Below are 22929 nucleotides of genomic sequence, written 5' to 3'. Positions count from 1 at the left end.
TTGCTGGGAATTGAACTCAAGACCCCTGGAAGAGCAGCCAGTGCTCTTAACCTCTGTGCCCCTTCCTTTCTTCTTTCTCCCTTTCCCTCCTATCTCCCTGACCCATCATTCCCTTTCCCTTCTCACCCACCTCTCCAGGCGCTGAGATCACAGGTGTGCACCACCATGCTCGCCCAGCTGACACTGCTCTCCGGCATAAAGCACAGAAGAAACGAGCATCAGCCCTCCACCTCAAAGTCACGCTCACATGGTGTGCACCAAGCATCGAGGTTTATGTTGGGGTTAAGCCCCACTAAACCTCTCAGGATTCAGAAGGATCCACTACAGCAGGCAAAAACCCAACTAAAAAAATTTGAGGGTAAATGAAATACATTAGCTCACATAAGTCTTTTTATCATGTCCCATTTATTCTTTCCATGCCCTCTCGAACACTCTCTTGATGTTCCCTTTTCGATGTTCCTCCTCAATATTTCTCTTTTGATGTTCCTCTGTTTTTCCCATCCCACAAGGTTTCCAGTTTACATACCCACACAGACAAAGTTAACCACTTTCTGGTAAATAACAATGATACCAAGCATGCATTTCTTAGGGCTAACAGGATGGATAAAAGGTAGGCGCCTTATGTGTCAGAAGGGGTGTGGCTGTGAAGCTCCCCGACAGATACTGGGAGGATTAGGATGGAGCCTAAACCTCCCCTCCCCCCAGGCCTAAGTATCTTTGTGGTCTCTCTGCTGGCACCCAGGTGAGAAGGACTTTTTTCTCTGGGGCTGGTTTAGTGACCCAAGCTTTGGTCCTGTATATTTTGGGAGTAAAGGTGCACACAGTTAATTTCCTAGACTAAGACCTTGTGTCAAATGAAAGGTAAATACAGAAAGAGCAGAACTGCTGTCTCTCCTGCTCAGTGCCTCCTGCTCAGGGCTCCTTTCTTGTCAATGAGTCTGTCAATAAGGATAATTGTGGGGTCTAGCTTTATGTAGATTTGACGATGAGAACAAAGGTTTCACGCCAGGGCCCCACAGGGTGGGGAAAGGTATCCAGTTGCAAGTACAGGAAAAGTTGGGTTTAAAGAATGATTTATACAGTGCTGGGCTATTTGGGGATAAATCCCATTATGGAAGGGAGAAACGTCACGATTTCATAAGATTTCTACAAAATTGACAATGACTATCCAAAAGACAGGTGTTCCCAAAGCCCTGCAAGTCGGGCTCCCCATAAATTGTACACTTGTGGGTTTGTCTATGAATCTGTCGGCTGTCCATTCACCATATAATACTTACGGCTCACATCAACCAAGCTCCTCCGGCAGGGGAGTATCTTAGCCTGTCTGAGTGGACACGAGGGCAGTACATGTGTCAATCAGAGAACGAGGCAGTCATTGTCTGAGGCCATGCACTGCAGCGCCCAGTCCTGGGAGACTCTCCAGCCACTTCCTGTCTGCATGTCCCAGCCCAGCCATATGAGGGGTGGCTCAGACCAGCAGGGGTGGGCACAAGCTGTGTGTTCAGCGACTTCCAGCCAACTTCTTGATTGTAGAGCCAGAGGAAAGAATCCTGATAGCTGAGATCAGATCCAGACTCACTGAGATGTAGGCATACTAAATGGGTTGTTTTAAGTCCTAGGTTTGTAATGCAAGGAGAGGAAACCGATGTCCAGTACACTGGTCACTGAGTGCCCATGCTCTGAGAGGTCAGTGAAAGGGTCCCCTCGCCTCTCACATAGTACCCAGGAGGGATCCCATGCTCCACGGACCCCGTGCTCCATGGACCTCATGCTCCACAGACCACATGCTTCACAGACCCGCTGCTTCACGGACCCCGTGCTCCACTGACCCCATACTCCACAGAGTCCATGCTCCACAGACCTGGTGCTCCACGGACCCCATACTGCACAGACCACATGCTTCACAGACCTGCTGCTCTACGGACCCCGTGCTCCACTGACCCCATGCTCCACAGACCACATGCTTCACGGACCCACTGCTTCACAGACCCACTGCCCCATAAATGCTGATGGAAGGAAAGAATGAACGCTATTTGGATCTGTCCCAGGTTCGGTAGCACCATGCCAATAAAACCTTCTCCAAGATGCTGTTGATCCACAGAAGGGGGGTGGTGGTTAGGATCCAACAGAGCAGTGTGGTCAGGGTGGAAAGTTTAGGTGGAGATGTCAGCACTCCACATGTTTCTCTTCAGGTTCCTTCAGGAGACGGTGCGGCTGCTGCCCTGGTTGGTTTAGATGGATCATGGAGGGCTATCTGGTGACTCCCAAGTCTTTGAAGTGTTCAAGTCTCTCATTAGACCTTGGTCCCCCACGCCCTGGTCAAGTTCAACTGCTACACCCCAAGTGGAAGCACACCTTGAGACCTGGGGTCCAAGTTCTTCAGAACCCATCTTTCATGTTGATATGATGCCCTTTGCTGAGAAGTTTTTCAGTGTTTTTCTTTATGCCTTCAATGGGCTGAAATAACGTTCAACCATCAAGATGTCTGATGTTAAAACAAGACCATCACCCCACCTCGTGGATAAGTTCCAACTTATTTTCTTAGTATGCTTTGTTTGAGAAACGATATCATGCCATAGCCTGGGCTTGCCTCTAACTCTCAGCAATCCTCCTGCCTCTGCCTCTTAAATGCTGGGACTCTAGTTGTAGCATCATACTGACTTTCCTTTTTCAATATACACATATAATATATATTGGTTTTTTAAAACAGGTTTTTCTCTGACAGCTCTGGTTGTCTGGATATCCTGGAACTAGTTCTTGTAGACCAGGCTGGCCTTGAACTCACAGAGATCCATTGCAGTGCTGGGAATTGAACCAGGACCTCCTGCATGCTATCAGGTGGGAAGCAAGAGGAAGGGAGCCATGGGAAGAAAGCTGAAAGGGAGTGTCAACTATCCACATCAATCAGAGTGTATGCATTCCGGCCAAGGTGCTACAGAGTCTCTGGTTCTGGTTCTGACCCTTTTATTTTATTTTATTTTATTTTATTTTATTTATTTATTTTTTTGAGCTCTGGTAAAGTTTTATTAAAGGAAACCTTTTTACTTTTCACCAGTCTGTTCTGGCATGCTTCTAGTAATGTCAGAATCATCTGGGTCAATGATGGCCGGTGTGCACACTCTGTAGTGTTTTGTACACGCTGTGCCCAACTCAATGTTATTGCCACTGTAGTGACGGACACCAGTTTTAGCCAACATGGCATAGGATTCTATTTCGGATTTCCTCAAGGCAGGGCAGTTGTTGGCGAGGATCACCAATTTCGCTTTGCCCTGTCTTCGGAGCCTGTTTGTATCCCAGCACGTACTTCCCACTCTTCATAACAAGCTGGAGCCGAGAGTTGATCGACTCCAGAGACTTTTTCATCTTCGTGGCCACCATCTTGCTGCCTTAGGTGCTGGATGGCCCCCAACCAAGACCAGCCACCAAGATGGCCCGGGAGCGAGAAAGGAAGGAGCTCCCATAATGCTGGTTCTGACCCTTCTTATGCACATTCCCCGGCCCCACACCTGCCTTGTTAGCTCTCCTTTGTGTCCAAGTGTGGGCACATGCTGACCTCAGGGACATGGCTGTCCCTAAGGAGCAGCTCATATATCTCTAGCAGGTTGAGCGGCCACCTTTCCATAGTTCTGAACCCAGCTGCTAATTTCTCTTTCTCAAATGCATTTGATGGTCACTTCAAATAAAATTCTTCAAAGAGATTGCAAAAGAAGAAAAAGGCAGGAGAAAGAAAAGAAACAGGGCATTAACCACAGGCTCCTGATGGGTTATGCTTCCCGGAACGCTATTTCCTGCAATATTTTTGTGCTCTAAATTACCAATTCCAGTCCCTGTGTAGCTAAATAATAATAATTATCATATAAATGAATATGCATATGTGTCATTTATCTCCTGAAAAGCAAGAGAGCCTGCTTGTTTTGGGTGAGGGTTTGTTTTGCTTTTGAACAACCAAAGCTCATAATTAGAAGCCTCGCCTCGCCCTGGAAATCTGTCTCCGTCGGGAAGAGATGAAAACGGCTCCAGATGCCCCTTGAAGGTTAAAAGAAATCTTAAAACAAATTGAAGAAGGTGGTTCTTTCCTTGCAGGTAACACAATCACAGACACATAGGTCAGAGAGGCACCTCAGTCTTTAAGCACAACCCTGTTGTTTGCAAGATAGGGAAATGGAGGCGTGAAGGAAGGAACGATGACCAAGCCTCCAGGAGACTCCCCATCCATACAGGAGACACCCCATCCATACAGGAGACACCCCATCCATACAGGAGGCACCCCATCCATACAGGAGGCACCCCATCCATGACAGGAGACACCCCATCCATACAGGAGACACCCCATCCATACAGGAGGCACCCCATCCATGACAGGAGACACCCCATCCATGACAGGAGACACCCCATCCATACAGGAGGCACCCCATCCATACAGGAGACACTCCATCAGTGACAGGAGACTCCCCATCCATACAGGAGACTCCCCATCCATACAGGAGACACCCCATCCATACAGGAGGCACCCCATCCATACAGGAGACACCCCCTCAGTAAATAAAAGTGGAGAACAGTCATGGGAGACACTGATGTCACACTCAGCCTCCACACACATGCACCTGCACCTGTACACTCTCACATGCAAGAAAAAATGGAATAAGATATAATCAAGGCAGCAATTATGATATAAACATATCAACAAAGTAGATAATAGTAGACTGATAACAGTGGGAGCTCTTGGGAAGAACTCTGGAAGCCTGACCTTGAACTTGGCTTACACTGCAGGTGTACTGCAGAAAAGGCTGCATGGCTCAAGCTTGTAATAGGTTCAAGAAAGACTGCTGGGCTTCAGATTGTCCTGGGGCTAGGGATGCAGCTCAGCTGGAAGAGTGACTGGTACCATATGCAAAGCCCTGGCTCCATTTCTGGCAGCGCAGAAACCAGATGTGGTCCATGTCTGTAACCCCAGCACTCAGGACAGGTGGGCACAAGGACCAGAGGTGCAAAGCCAGGGTGAGCTGCGTGACCCTTATGTATCCTGGAGGGCAAGCTTAAGACATACAGCTGGAATAACCGGAAACCTCAGTCTCCCTGAAACCATCACTCCATAAAGTCTGATAGAGACCAGGAAGCCCTGACCAGCTGCATCACTGTCTATTTCATGTTTCATTTTTTCTGTTTGTTTGTTTTTTTGTGTTTTGAGACAGGGTTTCTCTGTAGCTTTGGGGCCTGTCCTGGAACTAGGTCTTGTAGACCAGGCTGGCTTCGAACTCACAGAGATCTGCCTGCCTCTGCCTCCCAAATGCTCCCGATTAAAGGCGTGCTCCACCACCCCCCGGCTCATGTTTCATCTTTAAAGATTTATTTATGTGCGTATGTCTGCATGTATATAAGCAGTTACCCATAGAGGCCAGAAGTAGATACCCTGGAGCTGGAGTTATGGGCAGTTGTGAGCCACCCGACATGGCTGCTGGGAACCGAACTCTGGTCCTCTGCAGGAGCTGCAGGTGCTCCTAAACTGTTCAGACATCTCTCCAACCCTTTGTATCACACTGGGAATGTGTTAAAAGAGAAGGGCGGCCGGGCTGATGTGAATGTGTCTTGCCCCCATTCCGAATGTGTTAAAACAGAAGGGCAGCTGGGCGGCTCCCAGGACACACGAAGCCGCTCTAACTAGCCTCAAGCATTTGTGGCTCTGCATTGCAGGCTAAGCTTCCACGTTTCCTGCCCCGGATGCAGTAGCATGAAGAACAACGCTAGCACCGGTCAGTACTGTTCTGTCTGTTCTGAGGCTGGAGAGGGACAGCGACTCTCAGAGCTGCCCAGCTGGTTCCAGATGACTCGGTTTCCATGCCAGCCAGTTTGTCCCCAGTTAGATGACAGCAGGACGAGCCACCCCCTTTCCTTCTCTATTGGCTCCTTGCCTCCCTCCCATCCCCCACAGACCATGACAGCCAGGCCCCTCCAGAGTGACTCCTGCAACACAGGCCACTATATCTACTTGGACAATCCTGGATGTTTCAGTAGTTTTACTGGGGAGCAGCCCTACCCTTCCACCGCTCCTGTATTCAGCTGCTTTTGTATTACATCAGAGCTGAGCGGCTGCCACACAGACATAGAAGCAGCGAGCCCCAAGCGATCTCACCCCAGCAAAGTTTGTCAGAAGAGCCCCAGCCCTGGGCACCTGCTCAAGCCTGGGCAGGAGACCACTGGCTGGCTGGGCATGAGTGACTTGGGGTAGAAGAAAGCAAAAACACTTCAGACCACTCTTTGACCCCAAGACTTCAGTTGACATGTGACCTGTTCATAGTTCACATGACTGGAGCACACAAGGCAAGGCTGTGAAAGCAGCTGCTCACTCACCACCACACCAAAGAAAAAAACATCTTCTAGATCCTGCCTGCCCCCCAAATCAATTGTTAAGGGAGGGAAGAGGAGGGATGAGGGAGAGATACTATATTTGCACATATGTATATGTGTGTTACACAGTCTCCAGGTCTGGGCAGAATGGACTAAACACATCCTACCCTAGCCATATTCACGCATTCACGTATCTTGAACACTTAAAGCAGGTACCAAGTAGGGGGATGGAAAAGGGGCCAGGAGAGAGGTTAGGGTCGGGGAGGGGGTGGAAGGATCTCCAGTCCACAGGCTTTCCTGCTGCACAGCGTGACTCAGAAATGGGTCCCAAGAGACTGAATAGATGTCCTCCTAACTCTCCCTTTCTCTGGTTTCCTACGACTTAGTCCTGGTATGGGGACAGTAATAGGAAACAATCCTGGAAGAAAAATCACAGCTTTCTGCCTGGAAGGCTGAGGAGCAAAGCTGGAAGTGACCAGGGAGGGAGCTCAGGAAGGCAGCCCCCAGAACAGGAAGTGACCAGGGAGGGAGCTTAGGAAGGCAGCCCCCAGAACAGGAAGTGACCAGGGAGGGAGCTCAGGAAGGCAGCCCCCAGAACAGGAAGTGACCAGGGAGGGAGCTTAGGAAGGCAGCCCCCAGAACAGGAAGTGACCAGGAAAGGAATTTAGAAGGCTCAGGAGTACAACAGGAAGTGGTGAGGGAAGGAATTTAGGAAGGCAGACCCCAGAACAGGAAGTAACCAAGGAGGGTACTTAGGAAGGAAGCCCCCAGAACAGGAAGTAACAAGGGAGGGTGCTATACAGGAAGCCCCAGAGTTAAGTTTTTGATACAGTGGAACTTCTAAGGCTTTTTTTTTTTTTTTTTTTTTTTAGCACAAGGTTAATTTCCCTCATGTTTGTTTTGTTTTAGGGAAATGATGATTAACCCACATTGCTAGCCTCACTGGAATTAGAACCACCATGGAATCACATCACTGGGTGTCCAGGATGGCATCTATAGAGAGGCTTAACTGAGCAGAGAAGACCCGCCCTGAACAGGGGCTGGAGTCTCAGACTGAATACAAAGGAGAGAGTGAGCTGAGCACCAGTGTCCATCTCTCTCTGCTTCCTGGCTGTGGATGCCTCACATCTGGCCGCCATGCCTTCCCCAACAGTATTCCAAGGAATATGTGCTGAGAAATGAGGGCTTTGGTCTCACCCAGGGCCCCTGACACAGACACAGCAAAGGGATGGCTCTGCAGTCCTCACAACACAGCCGAAAACAAGATCCACATCAAAACCAAAACCCAGAGCCCCCTGGTTGGACCATGCTAGAACCCACATGAATCAATCACCTGCCAAGACAAAAATGTCAACATTCACCACAGGATAGGACCCAGAGTCTCATGACAGGAAAAGCATCCACTCAGCCCACAGAGAGCCAGGCCAGTACTGACTCACGTGGAGGAAGAGACACCATCACTGTGGGACCAACAGTTCAAGGGCTGGAATCATTCGCAAAACAAAGACTATAAAGCAGATAGTTTGTGGGTTTTTTTTTTTTTTTTTAAGCCAATCTAGCAAATGATGGGAAGATCGGAGTCTTGGCCAAGAAGCCGGATACAGAAAGAAGAACTGAAATTCTAGAACCGAGAAAAATAATATCCCAAATGAAGACCTTGCTAAGTGGGCTCAGAGGGGGAGGGGGTGGGATTGGGAGGGTTAAGGAGCCTGATGAAGTTCACTGTAAGTTATGACATCTGATAAGCAGAGAAAATGAAAACAGAAGAGAGCCCCAGGGGCCTATGGCCAACAGGTGTGACACTGGAGCCACCGAGAAGAGCACCAGGAACTAGTGGGCTCAACAATGTGAGTACAGCCATTTGGCTGTAACTGCCACTCTGCCATCTGGTCACCCTGCTGCATCCTGAGCTCTAGAGGACAGGGTCACTCAAACAGGCAGCACGTGTGCGCATGACCCTGGAGCTGGCCTTGCTTTTCAACCCGTGCTGGGCATGTGAGTAGGTTTTGGGAAAGGCCAGGCACACTGTGCATTAACACAAAACCCTTTCTTTCCCTTGCCTTGTGGGGTAGGGAGCTGCCTGGGTTGCTGTTATCGAACACATGCCTCTGTTCTGTTCCTCTGATCTCTCTTACTCTGACTCTGGGCCTGTCGGCCCATTTGTGGATCGCTCTCAAACACTGGACCAGGCTTCTGAAACTGTGCAGGGAATGATTTAAAGTATAAAAGTTGGGGCTGGAGTAAGGGCTCTGTGGTCAAAAGCCCTGGCTGCCCTTCTAAAGGACCAGGGTTCAGTGTCCAGCACCCCATCATACAACTCACAACTGTCTGTGACTCCAGTTCCAGGAGATCTTATGCCCTCTCGTGGCCTCCATGGGCACTGCACCCATGTGGTACACATACATATACTCAGACATAAGATAAAAATAAATAATTTTTTAAAAGATAAAAGTCAAAGACCTTGGACACTTCAGTGTCACTAGCTGGGTCCCTTGGTCCCTCTCCCACATACACTTTGGCAATTTCATCTTGCTGGCTGTTCTCCTAGGATCACTCAGAGTAGGTTAGCTGTCCCTATAGGCACCCCAACAGAACTGTCAACTATCCCAGCTACTCTGGTGCCCACGACTACACACTGACATTTGCTCAGCTTCTAGTTGCCAGCTTTACCTTCTCTGTCGCCTCACAGATGGATCCATCCCTTCCCCCTTATCCTGGCAGCCATCCCAAGGCATGCAGTGCCACACAGTCTTACCCTCCTGAGACAGTCGTCCTCATTCAGGCGCTCCTGAACCAGGCTGATGAGCATCGAATTGGGAATCCTCTGGAGGAAAGACACACGGTGTGAGGTCCCCATGCCCCATGAATGCAGATAACAAGCTGTTCAAGGACACATCTGTTGCTCCCAGTAGTGGTGATGCTCCAGGATAGGAATGGTGTCTTTAGCCTTTGAACCCCACATAAGGCAGGAATGGGAGCCAGTTGGCTGTGGCTTGAGGGGGTGTGCACACCTCTCTCCAAACGCACATTTGATGACTTCACACTGCTGACCAAAAGCTGACTTTGATGAACGTGTTCACACCACTGGGCAAATGACAGAAGGCCTTACCCCAAAGAACTGGGCATGAATGTTGACCAACAGACAACAGCCTCAGCATCACAATTAGTGTCAAGGATACATTCCTGGAAGCCTGACTTTTATGTGTCAATTAACACCTGAGAATCATGAACCACAGCTGGGACCTTCACCTCAGGTGCCACCTACCTTTGTTTTTGTTTGTGTTTTCTTCTCTCACTGGCCTGGAACACTCCAACTCGGTTTGGCTGGCTGCCTAGTTCAGGACCCTTCCTGTCTCTATCCCCTCAGTGCTGGGATTACAAGCATGCATGATACATGACTGGGTTTTGTTTTTGTTTTTGTTTTTGTTTTTGTTTTTTGAGACAGGGTTTCTCTGTAGCTTTGAAGCCTGTCCTGTCCTGGAACTTGCTTTGTAGACCAGGCTGGCCTCGAACTCACAGAGATTCGCCTGACTCTGCCTCCTGAGTGCTGGGATTAAAGGTGTGTGCCACCACGCCTGGCTTTTTAACATGGGTGCTGGGGATTGAACTCAGGTCCTCATGCTTGTTCAGCAAGCACTTTACCTACTTAGCCATCTCCCCAGCACCACCTCCCACAACCCCTGGTTTCTTCAACTCCTACGTAGCCAAGGATGGCCTTGAACGACTGAGCCTACTGCCTCTATACCTCCCATGTGCTCAGATTACTGGGATCTAATCTAGGGCCTGATGCATGCTCGGCAAGCAGTCTACTTAAGGGAGCCACATCGTCAGCCCACCCAGTGGGTTCCTGGAACCTGCCCCAGGAGCTCTGAATTTGAGAGCCTGCATTTCCAACATGGTCCCTAGTGATGGCATTGCACCTGGACTGGAGCCTCACATGGAGAGCCTCTAGCCTAAAGTGACCTCAGAGTCAAAGGGTCCACCAGGCTGGGAGCCACTGGCCAGTAAGGCCACATTTTTGTTGGTGCCCACATCCTCCAGCGGAGCTCCCCAGGGTTGGCAATAAAGAGGGAATGGATAGGTAGCACCTTCTCTTCCTGTCCCCTCCCTGCCAGAGCGGTTTGCATGCCTGGGCCATGTTCCCAGGGCTCACCCTCTCTCCCTGACACCATCGACTCACACAACATGCAGACAAGTACAGTGACACAAAAAGCTGCCCAGATGCACAGAATCTAAGCAGTCAAAGCCCACAGTTGAAAGGTGGCAGGCCTGGGTGGGGTGCACGCCTCTGGATGCCTTCCCAGCAGGGGTTAGGTGGTGGCTTTGAGGAAAGCCCATCCCAAATGCCCCCTGCCGTCCCCTGCCACTGTGCTGTCTGGATGGCAGCTTTGATGTGTCACATCATCACAGGGGCTCTGGGCTACTTCCAGAAGCCCTGCCAGACTGTCTTTGCGGAAGTCAGGCTGCCTCCTTCCAGAACCTGGTAACTCATCTCCCTGCCCCCAAGGCCTGGCTTACGGGCAGAGGCAGAGACAAGCAGTTGGAGCCCATGTGGCTTCTCCTGGGCACTGCTCTGAGTGCCCAGTTGATGTGGGATTCCCCTCTATAAGCTGTGAATACCATTGGTTAATAAAGAAACTGGCTTGGCCTGATAGGGTAGAACTAGGAAGGGAAACTAAACAGAATGCTGGGAGAAAGAAGGAATTAGGAGAGAAGCCATGTAGCCCCACCTGGGAACTTTACCCGGTAAGCCACAGCCACGTGGCGATACACAGATTACTAGAAATAGGTTAAATTAAGATATAAGTGTTAGCCAAGCTAGTGGGCCAAGCAGTGTTTTAACTAATATAGTCTCTGTGGTTATTTCGGGACTGAGCTGCCAGGCAGCCGGGAAACAAACAAGTGGTCCTCTTCACAACACCCAGACTCGCCTTGGGGCCAGTTTGCTCTCTTGGTTGCTTAGGGACAGCATTGGCTGCATCTACTTCAGCAGATCTGGGTTTTGTTCTCTTCCCTGGAAGCTTCCAGTGTCGCCTCTAGCAGCTGTGGGGCCCAGTGGCGGGATGACTGGTGTGCCACTCCAGTGTCCTTTGTCTCTTGAAGGACATGCTGGTTGGATGCTTGGAGGTGCCAGGTGACTGGGCTGTGCCTGGTTCTGCCCACAGGATCACTTAACTTCCTGGATTGGACTTCATTTCACGTGGGAATGGCATGAGTTTGGGTCACTTATCACCAGGATCCACTCCCAGGGACCCTAATGTCCCTGGGTCACCTAGGTGGGCACAGAACAGACTCCAACAGCACAGCAGGAGGGGACAAGCTGAGAGGCCCTAGTCTGCCTTCCACAGATAGCTCTGTCAGAATGGCCAAGAACCTTTCCCAGGTCAGAGAGTTAGCAGTGGGTAAAGGCACATGCCACTGTGCATCCTGATGACCCAAGTTCAATTCTTGGTGGAAAGAGAATCTACTCTTCCAAGTTGTTCTCTGACCTCCACAAGTGCCTTGGAGCCTACATGAGTGCACACTTGAGCACACGCGTGTACATACACACACAGTATAATTTAAAAGTAAAAATGTTTCTTTTATTTTTTAAGAAAGAACATTTTCCAGATTCTTATGCAAAGCTCAGCTGCTGCAAGTTAGCAGGAAATTAAAGGATGGCAGAAGAACCACCCTTATGACTCTGGAGTGGGAGGAAGAGGCTGGGGACAGGGGACAAGAAGAAGAAGGGAATGAGAGAGGCAGAGTCCACCACAAGGCGGCCATTGACACCTAAGGAGGGACAGGCAGTGTTGGCCTTGGGATTTGGGAGGCTGTCACAATAGCACAGAAGCCAGCAACCAGATTTTAAATTTGTAGACACAAAGCTGGGCCCTCCGGAGGCACAGGCCTGTAGTCTAGCCCTCAGGAAGTGCAGGCCAGCGCATCACAAGATGGAGCTCAGGGTCAGCCTGGTATGCAAGGGGAAAATACATTGTGAACGCCGTGGAGACCTGAACTAGGAATAACCCAGCTTTAGAAGCCCAGCTTTCCAAACTCAGGTCACTTATTCACTCCACAAACAAGGCAGCTCTGCTCCAATGCAACACGTTCCAGAGGAAGCCCAGATGCAGCAATTATGATGTAATTAACCACGGTGACAGAGGGGAGTGTGCTGGGTGGGGCTGGGGCCTCTCATCTCACAATTCCCAAGATGGTGTCTTAAAGGTTGTGCCTTGATCCCACTCCTCAGGACTGGCTCTAAAGGCTAGGCCAGGCCAGGTCACAGGTGGTTTATAAGGTACCTGGAGCAGAAGGGGGCTGTGCTGCTGGGACTGGGTGGAGGGGGGAGCCCCTGGGGTAGGCAGTTTGCACTTCCCGCGGAGAATTCAATCCTAAAGCTGTAGGGCCTGACTTGGGAGCTGCTGATGCCATGACCTGGCCCGTGAGGGTCTCAAATCTCCTTCACATCTTTGCCGTATTTTGTAACATACAGGTCATAATAAACAAAAAGCCGTGCGATCCCTCGGTGGCTTGGGGGACAGTCCTGCCCCTTCTGGCGTTCTGACACTTTGGTTCCAGAATCTTCCATGTCTGGCAGCATCCACAGCCCTGCTCTTAGAAAAGCGTTGAGTGAACCTCAGCTCCGCAGTCTGGGCACACCTCCCAGGCTGTGCCTGTGGCTCAGCAGGTGGCTGGGTCACTTGTCCAATGCTGTCTTTATCTGCTGCTGGTTTTGGTTTTGACAAAAAGGTGTCCTTTGGCGTGGTGGATGACTGAAGGTCACAAGTCCGACTTGAAGGTCAAATGTGCTTGTGTTTCTGTCTCACAAGCAAGCCAGCTGGATGGGCTGGCTTATGTATTATATAGCTTCAAGTCCTGGGGTCTAAGCACTAGAAGGGCTAACAGGCCTCGACTGTGGCCAGGGCACTGGGCAAATGTGGCTCTGAGATGGTGGGGCTGAGGAGACCTGGTTGGTGGCCCAGACACTGAGTATCAGCAGACCCAAGGGTGCCACAGGAGGGGGATGGAGCCTGGACCTCAGAGAAGAATGCCAAGACACATCCCCACTCTTTGCCCCAAAGGGAATTTTGGAAAAAAAAAATCTTTGCATTTGATTAAAGAGAAACAGTGTGCTGAAATATAAGACAAGGAGGTAGAAGAGGCAGAGATGCCAGCTAGCCAGCCAGCCTAGGTGGGTTCCAGGTTCACTGAGAGACCTGGCTGAAAGGGAACATGTCTGAGGGGGATCGAGGAACACGCTCCTCATTGACCTCTGGTTTTCACACACACACACACACACACTTGCACCATCAGGTACACACGCGCGCGCACACACACATACTCATACACCAAACACACTAAAAACAATCTTTTAAAAAATGGCTAGCTGCGAATTGTTGGGGGCACCGAGTCCTGTGCTCACAGACAGACAAGCACCAAGAGAACCAGGAATATTAATCAAACAGGGATGTCTTCTCCACGGAGGAAATAAAATCAGATACCCACATCCCATCCGGAAAGCCAAGAGTGGATTCTATTAATGACCTAGTGACCTTTCTGCTATCTGTGGAAACAGACCTCACCCATCTTTTGCTATAGGTGCAGGCCTCACCCTAATTCCCCAGGATGATTATCCCAGACTCTTCCCTCCCTAGACTCTTACCCATCCTTAGGGGAGATGTCACATGTACCGTATGTCCTGGTGACCTGTACTCTATCGGTCAGAGATCATTGGGGAATATTATTTTAAGGTGTGTTGCTTTTGTTCATACTGCATTTGTTTAACTCTGTGAAGCTGTGATCCTTGGCCTGTCTAAAACACCCAATGGTCTAATAAAGAGCTGAACGGCCAATAGCAAGGCAGGAGCAAGGATAGGCGGGGCTGAGCAGGCAGAGAGGATAAATAGGAGGAGAACCTAGGAAGGGAGGAGCAGAGAGCAAGGAGAGAAGGACATCAGGGACCAGCCTCGGAGTCAGAGTGAAAGTAAAGTATACAGGAGTAAGAAAGACAAAAGCCCAGAGGGAAAAGGTAGACAGGATAATTTAAAATAAGAAAAGTTGGCAAGAAACAAGCCACGCTAAGGCTGAGCATTCATAACTAAGAATAAGCCTCCGTGTGTGATTTATTTGGCAGCTGGGTGGCGGGCCCCACAAAAGAGCCAAAAAGAGTAAAACAACCACAACAGACCACACTAGATTCTAGGCCTTTTAGCCACAGAGCCCACCCTAATGGTCACACGCACATGTACTATAAAAAAAGAATCTCTTTGTAGTTGCATGTGCACCTGGAATTGCACTGATTGGACTGACTGTTGCCTGGAAACCTTTTCCCCAACTGTACTGTTAGAATATGCTGATAATGAACCGCCTGGCATTAGACTCCGGGAAGTCTGATCCAGGCTGATGAAGTCTGCACTGGATTTTCACGCATGTCTTCGGTGGTTCACATCCCTGTGTGGCACCTGCAGGGACCCCAGAGGACATGGCGTGTGCTGCTAATCCCAGCACCCGAAAGGCTGTCAGGCCTGGGCTGGGGTTATTTGGCGAACACGAATCTGGTAGGGTCTGGGAAACAGCAGTCTCGATCCTTGTGGGCTGCACCAGGAGCAAAAGCACGAATGGGAAGCACTGAGGGTGGACACAGGGCCATGGGAAACCCTACAGCGTCAGAGAAACACTTCCAGAGTCTAGCACTGGGGTCGCTGTGTCTGATGGCCGCCCTTGAAGTCACAGCGCAGCTCAGGCCCCCTCTGTGGGATGAAGATGCGCTGCCCCCACCCCTTCTTCACTGGACTGGACTACGATGTCTTAACCAGGACAAATCATTGCTCTTTACCTGCTTTCCTACAAGGAAGGGCCTGGCCTCTAAATTCCCCCTTTCCGCTGTCATATCTGCCTGCATCTTATTTTACCCAAGACTTTGCTTTTCAGTTCATTCAAAAGAAAATGGAGGACTGGAGAGACAGCTCAGTGGTTAGGAGCACTGATTCTCTTCCAGAAGGCCTGAGTTCAGTCTCCAGCACCCACATTAGGTGGCTCACAACCACTTTTAATTCCAACTCTAGGGGATCTGATACCCTCTGCAGGGCCTCTGAGGGCGCGCGCACACACATGAAGAAATCATCTAAAATATATTTTTAAAAAGAAGATGGAAATTAGCCAAGTGAATAGGAAGGTGGAGCCCTGAAGTCACAGCTGCTCTGTCCCTGCCCCTGGCCCAGGGGCCAACCTTACCTTGTAAATCTCGTAGTGTTTCTTGGCTTCCTCAGCCATTTGGGAAAACTCTTTTTCTAGTAAGTTCTCCTTGGTGATGAGATTGCTGTTGAGGTGTTTGCAGAGCCACATTGCCTGAAGAAATTAAAACAAACACCTTAGGTATAACTCCACTGGGTGGGGGCTCAGTCAGTGAAGTGTTTCCCTTGCAAGGAGAAAGACCTGAGTTCAAACCCCGGAACCCATATAACAATTCCTGGCATGACGGCACACTTGTAACCCCAGTGCTGTGAAGGCGGAGACAGGAGGATCCCTGGGGCTTGCTGGCCAGGCAGTCTAGACTACTAGCAAGTTCCAGGCCAGTGAGAGACCCAGTCTCTGAGGAGGTAGATGGTGCTAATGAGTGTAACTCAAAGACATCCTCTGGTCTACACGTATACACACACACACACACACACACACAAACACACACACAGTTGCACAAACACAGACAACACAAAGACACACACACAGAGATACACACAGAGATATACAGACATACACACACAGACACACACAGTTGCACAGACACATACACAGAGATATACACACACATAAAGATACACAGACACACACAAGGCCAGGTATGGTAGCACGTGGCTGTAACACCAGCATTTGGAAGCTGACACGGGAGAACTGTTAAGTTTGAGGCCAACCTGAACAAACAGAAAAAAACAAAACAAAAACCAATGGAATTAAATCTGCCAAATCCTCGTGTATTCCATTAGAAAAAGATGGCTGAGGAGTGGGGACTGTAGCTGGGCGGTGGAGCAAAGGCTGGCCTTGGGGAACAGTCATTTGTGGGTGGCTGGAGGAGGCCCCCCAGCAGCAGACATAGCAGGTTCACCCAGCATTGGCTCTGTGTGGCCGTCCACCTCTGGGTCTTCCTGAGCTCTGTGGACCACGAGGAAGAGGTGGAGGTAGGCCTCTGTGTTCCTCACCTGCTGTGCCCAGCAAATCCCTCCTAGGGATCAGAGAGGACCGGTCACCTAAAGGACAGCTGCCCTGTTGCTGAGCACACAGCTCACTAAGGGAGCCCAGCAGGTGTCTAGACGCATTAGGTCATCATGGATCCCAGCCTCAAGATCACTGGCCATCCAGGCCCAGCCCCAGGGGTGACCACAGCATCTGTAAGAGACCCCTGGAGCCTGCAGTTTTCAAAGCCCTGGCAGTACCAGGAATGGGCAAGTGGGGGACCCAAGAATAGGCAAGTGGGGACCCCCTGTCTCTAAAATACCACAATGGTGGTGGCTGGATTCAGGGAGGCCAACGAGAGAGGAGGAGAATAAAACAGAAAAACCGCATATGGAGACACAGAAGGCTGGAGAGACAGATGGACAGACAAATGATAACAGCTTCATTGACCCACACAGTGCAGCACACACGGGTGTCTTGTGCAAGGAACACCCATCTTGGGTCTTTTTTGAGGTAAAGTGCTCGGTGGGCAAGGGACAGCCTAAGCCTACTGTCACCCGAGCTTAGAAGGTAGAAAGAGTCACACCTCAGATTGTTATAATTCTATTACACCTGTGGAATTTAACAGCTACAACCAGCGACTAGCTTGGCGTGTTGGGGTGCCCAATGCCAATCTTGACAACTTGAGTTGGATCCCAGGGCCCCACATGGTAGAAAGAGAGAATCAACGCCTACAAGTTTCCCTCTGACCTCTATCTATATATGCACTGTGGCTCATGTATGCCTCCCCTCACAAATACACATGCGTGCATGTACACACATACAAAATAAGTAAGATGTAATAAAAGTTAAAAAAAAAAAGAAAGCCCGGACAGGCAGCTGGACATGGCAGCCCACACCTGTAATTACATCAACAAGAGGCCGAGGGAGGAGGCCTCTACGCTGAGTTTGGGTGCGGCCTGGGCTACAGCCCCAGTTCTAGGCCAGCCAAAGCTATAAAGTAATGCCCAGGCTCAAAAGAAAAACAAAGTCAAACCAAGGACCTGGAGATGAAAGTCATGGATAGAACAAAGGCACCAGCTTCCAGCCAGTTTTGGGGTGTGGAAAAGAGACAAGGGAGGGGGAGGAGCTGCTGTGTTTCTCCGTCTGGTCTGGTTTTACCTTGGGGAGACCAAAGAGCAAAGGGGGGTAAAATGGTGTGCTGAACTCTCAGAACTGACGTGTGAGCAGACGACACAGGGCCTTTGTCTTCCTGCTTCAGCTATTTCTCAGTCCACACTGAGACTCCATAACCAGAGCCCCTAAAGTATGCAGGTCGTTGGCCCAGAATCCCTTCTACACATGAACTCTTCAGCTACAGCTGGGGGAGATGACCTCAGGGTGCCTCTGAGGTGTGACCAGGCAAGGGGTGGTGTCCATGTGTTAGGCAGCGCTCATCCCTGAAGGGCTATGTGACTGTAGTTTTATTATTTTGAATTCCATCTGTGGTGGTTTGAATGAAAATGGCTCCCATAGGCTCCGAGGGAATGGCACCATTAGGAGGTGTGACCTTTTTGGAGAAAGTGTGTAACTGGGGTGGGCTTTGAGGTTTCAGGAGCTCAAGTCAGGCCTGGTGGCCCACTTGCTCTTCCTGCTGCCAGGTGTAGAATTTGCAGCTACCTCTCCAGCACCAAGTCCTCCTGCCTGCTGTCACGCTTCCAGCCGTGATGGTAGGGAACTAAACCTCTGAACTGTAAGCAAGCCCCAGTTAATTGTTTTCCTTGTAAGAGTTGCTGTGGTCATGGTGTCTCTTCACAACAATAGAAACCTTAACTACGACCCTGGCTATGAACACACACTGCCATTTACAATGAGAAAATGGGCAGGAAGAGAAGAAAAGAGCAGGCGGGTGGTGCACACCAGTGCACAGCTTCCTGTCCACCAGAGCATGAATGACACCTTCTAGAAGCACATTTAATCTAAATGCACTTACGATGGTGGTTTTCCCCGAGGCAGGCGGACCTAATATCACGACCTTCGGCACTGTGGAAGAAAAAGATTTGGATGTCAGCACTGGGCGTGACAAAGCGGCCTCCCCTGTCTGTGCTGCGTTGGGTCTATTTCTTTCCTCCCCAGATTTCATTTCTGCCAGTGACACGGTAATTCATAATCCTGAGGCTGGGAGACACTCGCGCCCCGGAACGCATTCTCTGTGTTTAGAGAGGTAAGCGATCACAGAGATGGTTTATTTTTCTGTCTCCGTGGGGACACGGACACAGTAACTTGTTCGCCAAACTAATGAATATCAAAAACAATTGGGATTTTCAAATGCCATAAAGCATTTTAAACAGGGACTTTGTCTTGGGAACACTCTTTCAAATAAAGTTGTATTTTATGTAAATCGACCTTTGATGCTTTTTTATATATATATTTATGCCTTCTTATTTAGCAGAATGTATCTCCCCCACACACCCCGTCATTTTATAGAAGAAAATAATGGAAAGAAGCCTGCACTGTACAGGTCAGATTTATAAAACCCAAGACAGGGAAGTCTGTGTTTTTGAATGCGGGCATTTCTAGGCAAATTTTTTTAAAACCCTGGCAGCTTATTTGCGGCTGTAAGTCCTGGCTCTGGAATAGTCTTGGTTCTGCAGAAGCCCTGGGGTGTCATCTGGGATACCATGGAACAGTTGCTGGTAACCGGGAAGAGAGAGAAGCCTACTGCAATGAAAGGGTGGGATGGGGTACCAACAAGGTCAGATGGACACCCAAGCCCAGGATGGCTGCCAGTGAAGTCTCTTGAAGATGTCACCTCCATATTGTCCAGAATGAGTCCCCTTAGCCTTAGGACACACGGATGCTGTCTACCCAATTCTCTAGAGGCTCAACTACCCACGCGGAGCTGGAAGGACTTCTCCGTGCACAGGAGAAGCATGAATGACTGTCCACTCTGGGGACAGACACAGAGATGGAACCAGAGAGTATCCTTTAGGCCAGCAGTTTAGAGGCCAGCGCATGGTCACTCTGCTAGACTGCTTGGGTTGAAATAGATCTCTGCCCCAATTCCCAGTACCTTTTCGCTTCTGAGGTGAGGGTGGAGAAGGGTGTGAGATGACACTCCCCGCCCTCCCTTCCCCAGCCTCCCCGTCAAAACTCTGAAAATTTCGCAAGTAGCACAGGACCCATCAGAGAGAGGATGGGGTAGTGGACATGATGAGGCTCCACGTGGCGGGCAGTCTAGCAAAGTGAGCCACAGTGGGTACCACAGTGCTCTGCTGGCCTGAGTCCCAGGATCTTTGGGGTTCCCTTGGACCTTCAGGGGTATGGCTTCCAAAAGGCTCAGACGGGACCTGTTTTTCCTAAGAGCCTTGGGGCTCAGAGACTCCCCAAGGGAACCCCCTAATGACCCCCCCCATCCTAGGGCAGCCCCTTTCTTCCCAGATGATGTTAACATATGTCTATTTATCGCTTGTCATTCCCTGTCAAGAATGTCCTTGCCTCAACCCAGTCAGGGGACACTCTGGGCCTTACTGCTTGGCTTCTTCCTGCTGAGACTACACCGGGTTCCACTCTGGAGGAACTGGTTCAGCTACTTGCAGCAGCTTCTCTTCCACTCTAGTAAGCTTCATCACCAACCTACAAACTGGGGCACTGCTGTCCCCAGAAAACGGCCAGCTCTTGGAGGACAGGTACAAAATTTTATCCACATGAACTTTTCCACAGAAGTTAAAACTGCAGGGCCACCCACACAGCAGAAACTGCAGTGGCCACCTCAGCTATCCCCTGGGCCTTGATGAGATCACTGAGAGTCACCATTGCTGCCACCTACAAAAGGCTCCCTTTGCCAGTCAACATTGTAGGGAACTGCGAAGGACCCATGGGTGGCCAAGTTGAGTCAGGCTCTAGTAAAATGACAGAGAACCACAGAATCCAACACAGCTGGGGAGCCATGCCAGGGCTACCCCACCAGGAAGGATACTCCAAGCAAGGCCACAAAATGGCCTGGAGGAAGAACACAGCTGTTCCAGGCATTGATGCCACAGCCTTTGTCCTTGATGCTCTGTGGTTCATGGGGCTGCCACCAGCCACCACCATCAGGGAACCATGCCTTGCAGAGCCATTGGCGAAAGGCGGAGGGTGGGCAAAACACACAACACAGGCTGTTTTCCAGCATCAGCACGGGACTCAGGGCAGGGAGCAAGGAATCCATTTCAACTCCAAGACGTAGGCCAGGGAAAGGCCTCTCATGCCTCGCCTCCATCTGAGTGAGAGCTGTCACAGCAGGGGGAAACACCATTTGCAGCCCAAGTGTAGAAATGAGGGGGCTCTGTGGACATTAGGTACAGTGAAGAGGATGGTGGGATCGGAGTCAGAGTTCAATCTAGAGTTTGGAGAGCAGCAGGGAGGGTGACCAAAGGCAGAGAGGAACAGGAATTGGGGACACTGCTATGGCTATAGAGAGAGTGCCTGCCCAGCCAAAGTCAGGGTGTGGGAGGCCGCTGTGCGAGCCCACATTGGTGCCCATGCGAGCCTGCACTGGCGCCCATGAGAGCCTACACTGGCGCCCCTTGCTCTAAGCATAGACCTTTGCCCACCCCTCAGAATGCCACCAGCCAGACCCAGGGATGGCAGTGCTGGAAGGTAGACACATCTCACACTGAGCATGTAACCAGGACATCCAGCCATGAAATCCAGCTCCTAGCCAGTATGTTCGTTCATCTTGGCAAAGGCCATGGGCGGGGGCTACAGGGGCAATGTTCCTCCCCTCTGTTCCCAGCTCCTCTAAGTGGCCCCAAATTGTTCACGCCTAAGAAAATACTTTAAAGAGGAACATCGTGGCCCTTCTTCCCTCCCCATTTCTCATACTCGCTTATGTGACTAATTTCAGTTTCTTAAAATCTAACTTGAAACTCCAGCCTAGCTCATGAGTAATTATTTATAAACAGTGTCATAAAAGGCTGCTTGACTGCCAAGAGTAATCAGACTCCTCCAAGCACTTCAAAGGGAATCAAAGAACCTTTCCATCCATGGAGCCTTTGGAGGCTTAACTAGGAACACGATTTAAAATTCACAAGGAACCCCTCAGGTATCAGAACTCCAATACAAGGCTTTCCTGGACAAGCGTTTGATAAGAAGCGAAACGCTCCATTATATCCACCGCCGCCTGTGCTAATATTGCCCAGGGCCACCGTAAATGCTCACTTTGTACTAAATGCTTTTCTCGAGGCAAAGGGGCTGCTAGCCCGAGTGCGGGGGCTCCTTCCCTCCCTCCTGGGCATGCTCAACAGGCTGGGATGAGTTCCTCCTCCCACATCAGTCACTGGTCAGTGTTTCGTGTGCCCAGGTTTGCCCTGCTGCCAGTAAGCAGGAAGTTGGCTCTGGTGCTAGGAGGCAAGCAACTCTTACTGCTGCCCAGAGGTGTGAGGGAAATGCAGGCTGCATGGCATGGGAGGGGCGTGGCTCAAGCTGATCCCAGGTGTCTTGTCTTAGACACCCTAGAAAAATCACAACAGCAAGGTGGCCTCCCTCTACCCGTTGTTTAGCCTTGCTTTTTGGGAATGAAAGCCTATGAAGACCCCCATCCAAAGACACAGATGTCCCATAAATGCTCAACAAAGGCCTGAGACTACGGTGGAGAACTGGGGGATAATTAAGCCTCTAAAGCCGTGGTTATGGGACCCAGCACGAGTCCTGAAGAACGTCCGTGCTAGAAAGAGACACCCATCCAGATGACGGGTGGGAGGCTGACCATGGCGAGGAGTCCCCAACATAGGCCTGGACTCCACTCTGCTGTGTGGAACAGAGAGAGAACTCCACGGAGAGCAGTCGGCAAAGCCACAGCCCTGGAGATGCGTGGTAGGTGGCCACACGCGGATTGTCACACAGGGAGGAGCTAGTCATCCAGCAGGCTTCAGCTGCACTCGGTCAGACCAGAACGATGACACAGGGATTGAGAAGGCTGGTGCAGGGCATCTGATGCTGAAATACTAACCTGCAGCCGCACAGCAGTACTAAGACAGGAAGAGCAAGCCTGAGGTTTACAGAAGCCTGAAGGTTATTAGTTCAAAAAAATTTCCCTTACGGTGGGGCATGGGGAGAGAGCTCAATCACTAGGGGCACTGGCTGCTTTAGCCAAGGGCCTGGATTCGGTTTCCAGCATCCACATGGTGGCTCATCTGTAATTCCAGTTCTAGGGGATCCAATGCCCTCTTCTGGCCTCAATGGATACTGCACGTACATGCTGCACAGACATACACATGCAGGCAAAATACTCATACACAAAAAAAACGAAAATAAACCTTTAAAAAAATCCTCCAAGAGGCACACCCACCCAGACAGGACATTCACACCAACAGTAGATAGGTCAATGAATAACTTCCTACAGCACAGTATAGTGACCAACCAAGAAGGGAGGGGAAGAGAGAATTGCCTGGGACAGGCTATGCAAGGCTAGAG

General features: G+C 50.3%; 1 protein-coding gene and 1 pseudogene across 2 annotated transcripts in view; both read right to left on the bottom strand.

The window, feature by feature from the left end:
• Positions 1-22929, bottom strand: part of Ak8 (adenylate kinase 8) — a 119369-nt gene that overhangs the window by 92454 nt on the left and 3986 nt on the right. For both annotated transcript variants that reach the window (XM_057754925.1, XM_057754926.1), the window contains exons 3-5: positions 18467-18516; positions 15562-15675; positions 9101-9169 (exon numbers count right to left, since the gene is read on the bottom strand). In XM_057754925.1, the coding sequence (XP_057610908.1) occupies positions 9101-9169; positions 15562-15675; positions 18467-18516 (233 nt within the window). The remainder of the gene's footprint in view (positions 1-9100; positions 9170-15561; positions 15676-18466; positions 18517-22929) is intronic.
• LOC130864777 (60S ribosomal protein L30-like) lies at positions 3042-3378 on the bottom strand (annotated as a pseudogene).

The sequence above is a fragment of the Chionomys nivalis genome, chromosome 22 (genome assembly GCF_950005125.1).
Source record: "Chionomys nivalis chromosome 22, mChiNiv1.1, whole genome shotgun sequence".
Taxonomy (NCBI): Eukaryota; Metazoa; Chordata; class Mammalia; order Rodentia; family Cricetidae; genus Chionomys; species Chionomys nivalis.
Note: the sequence above shows the minus strand (reverse complement) of the source record. Positions and strands in the feature narration are given on the sequence as shown.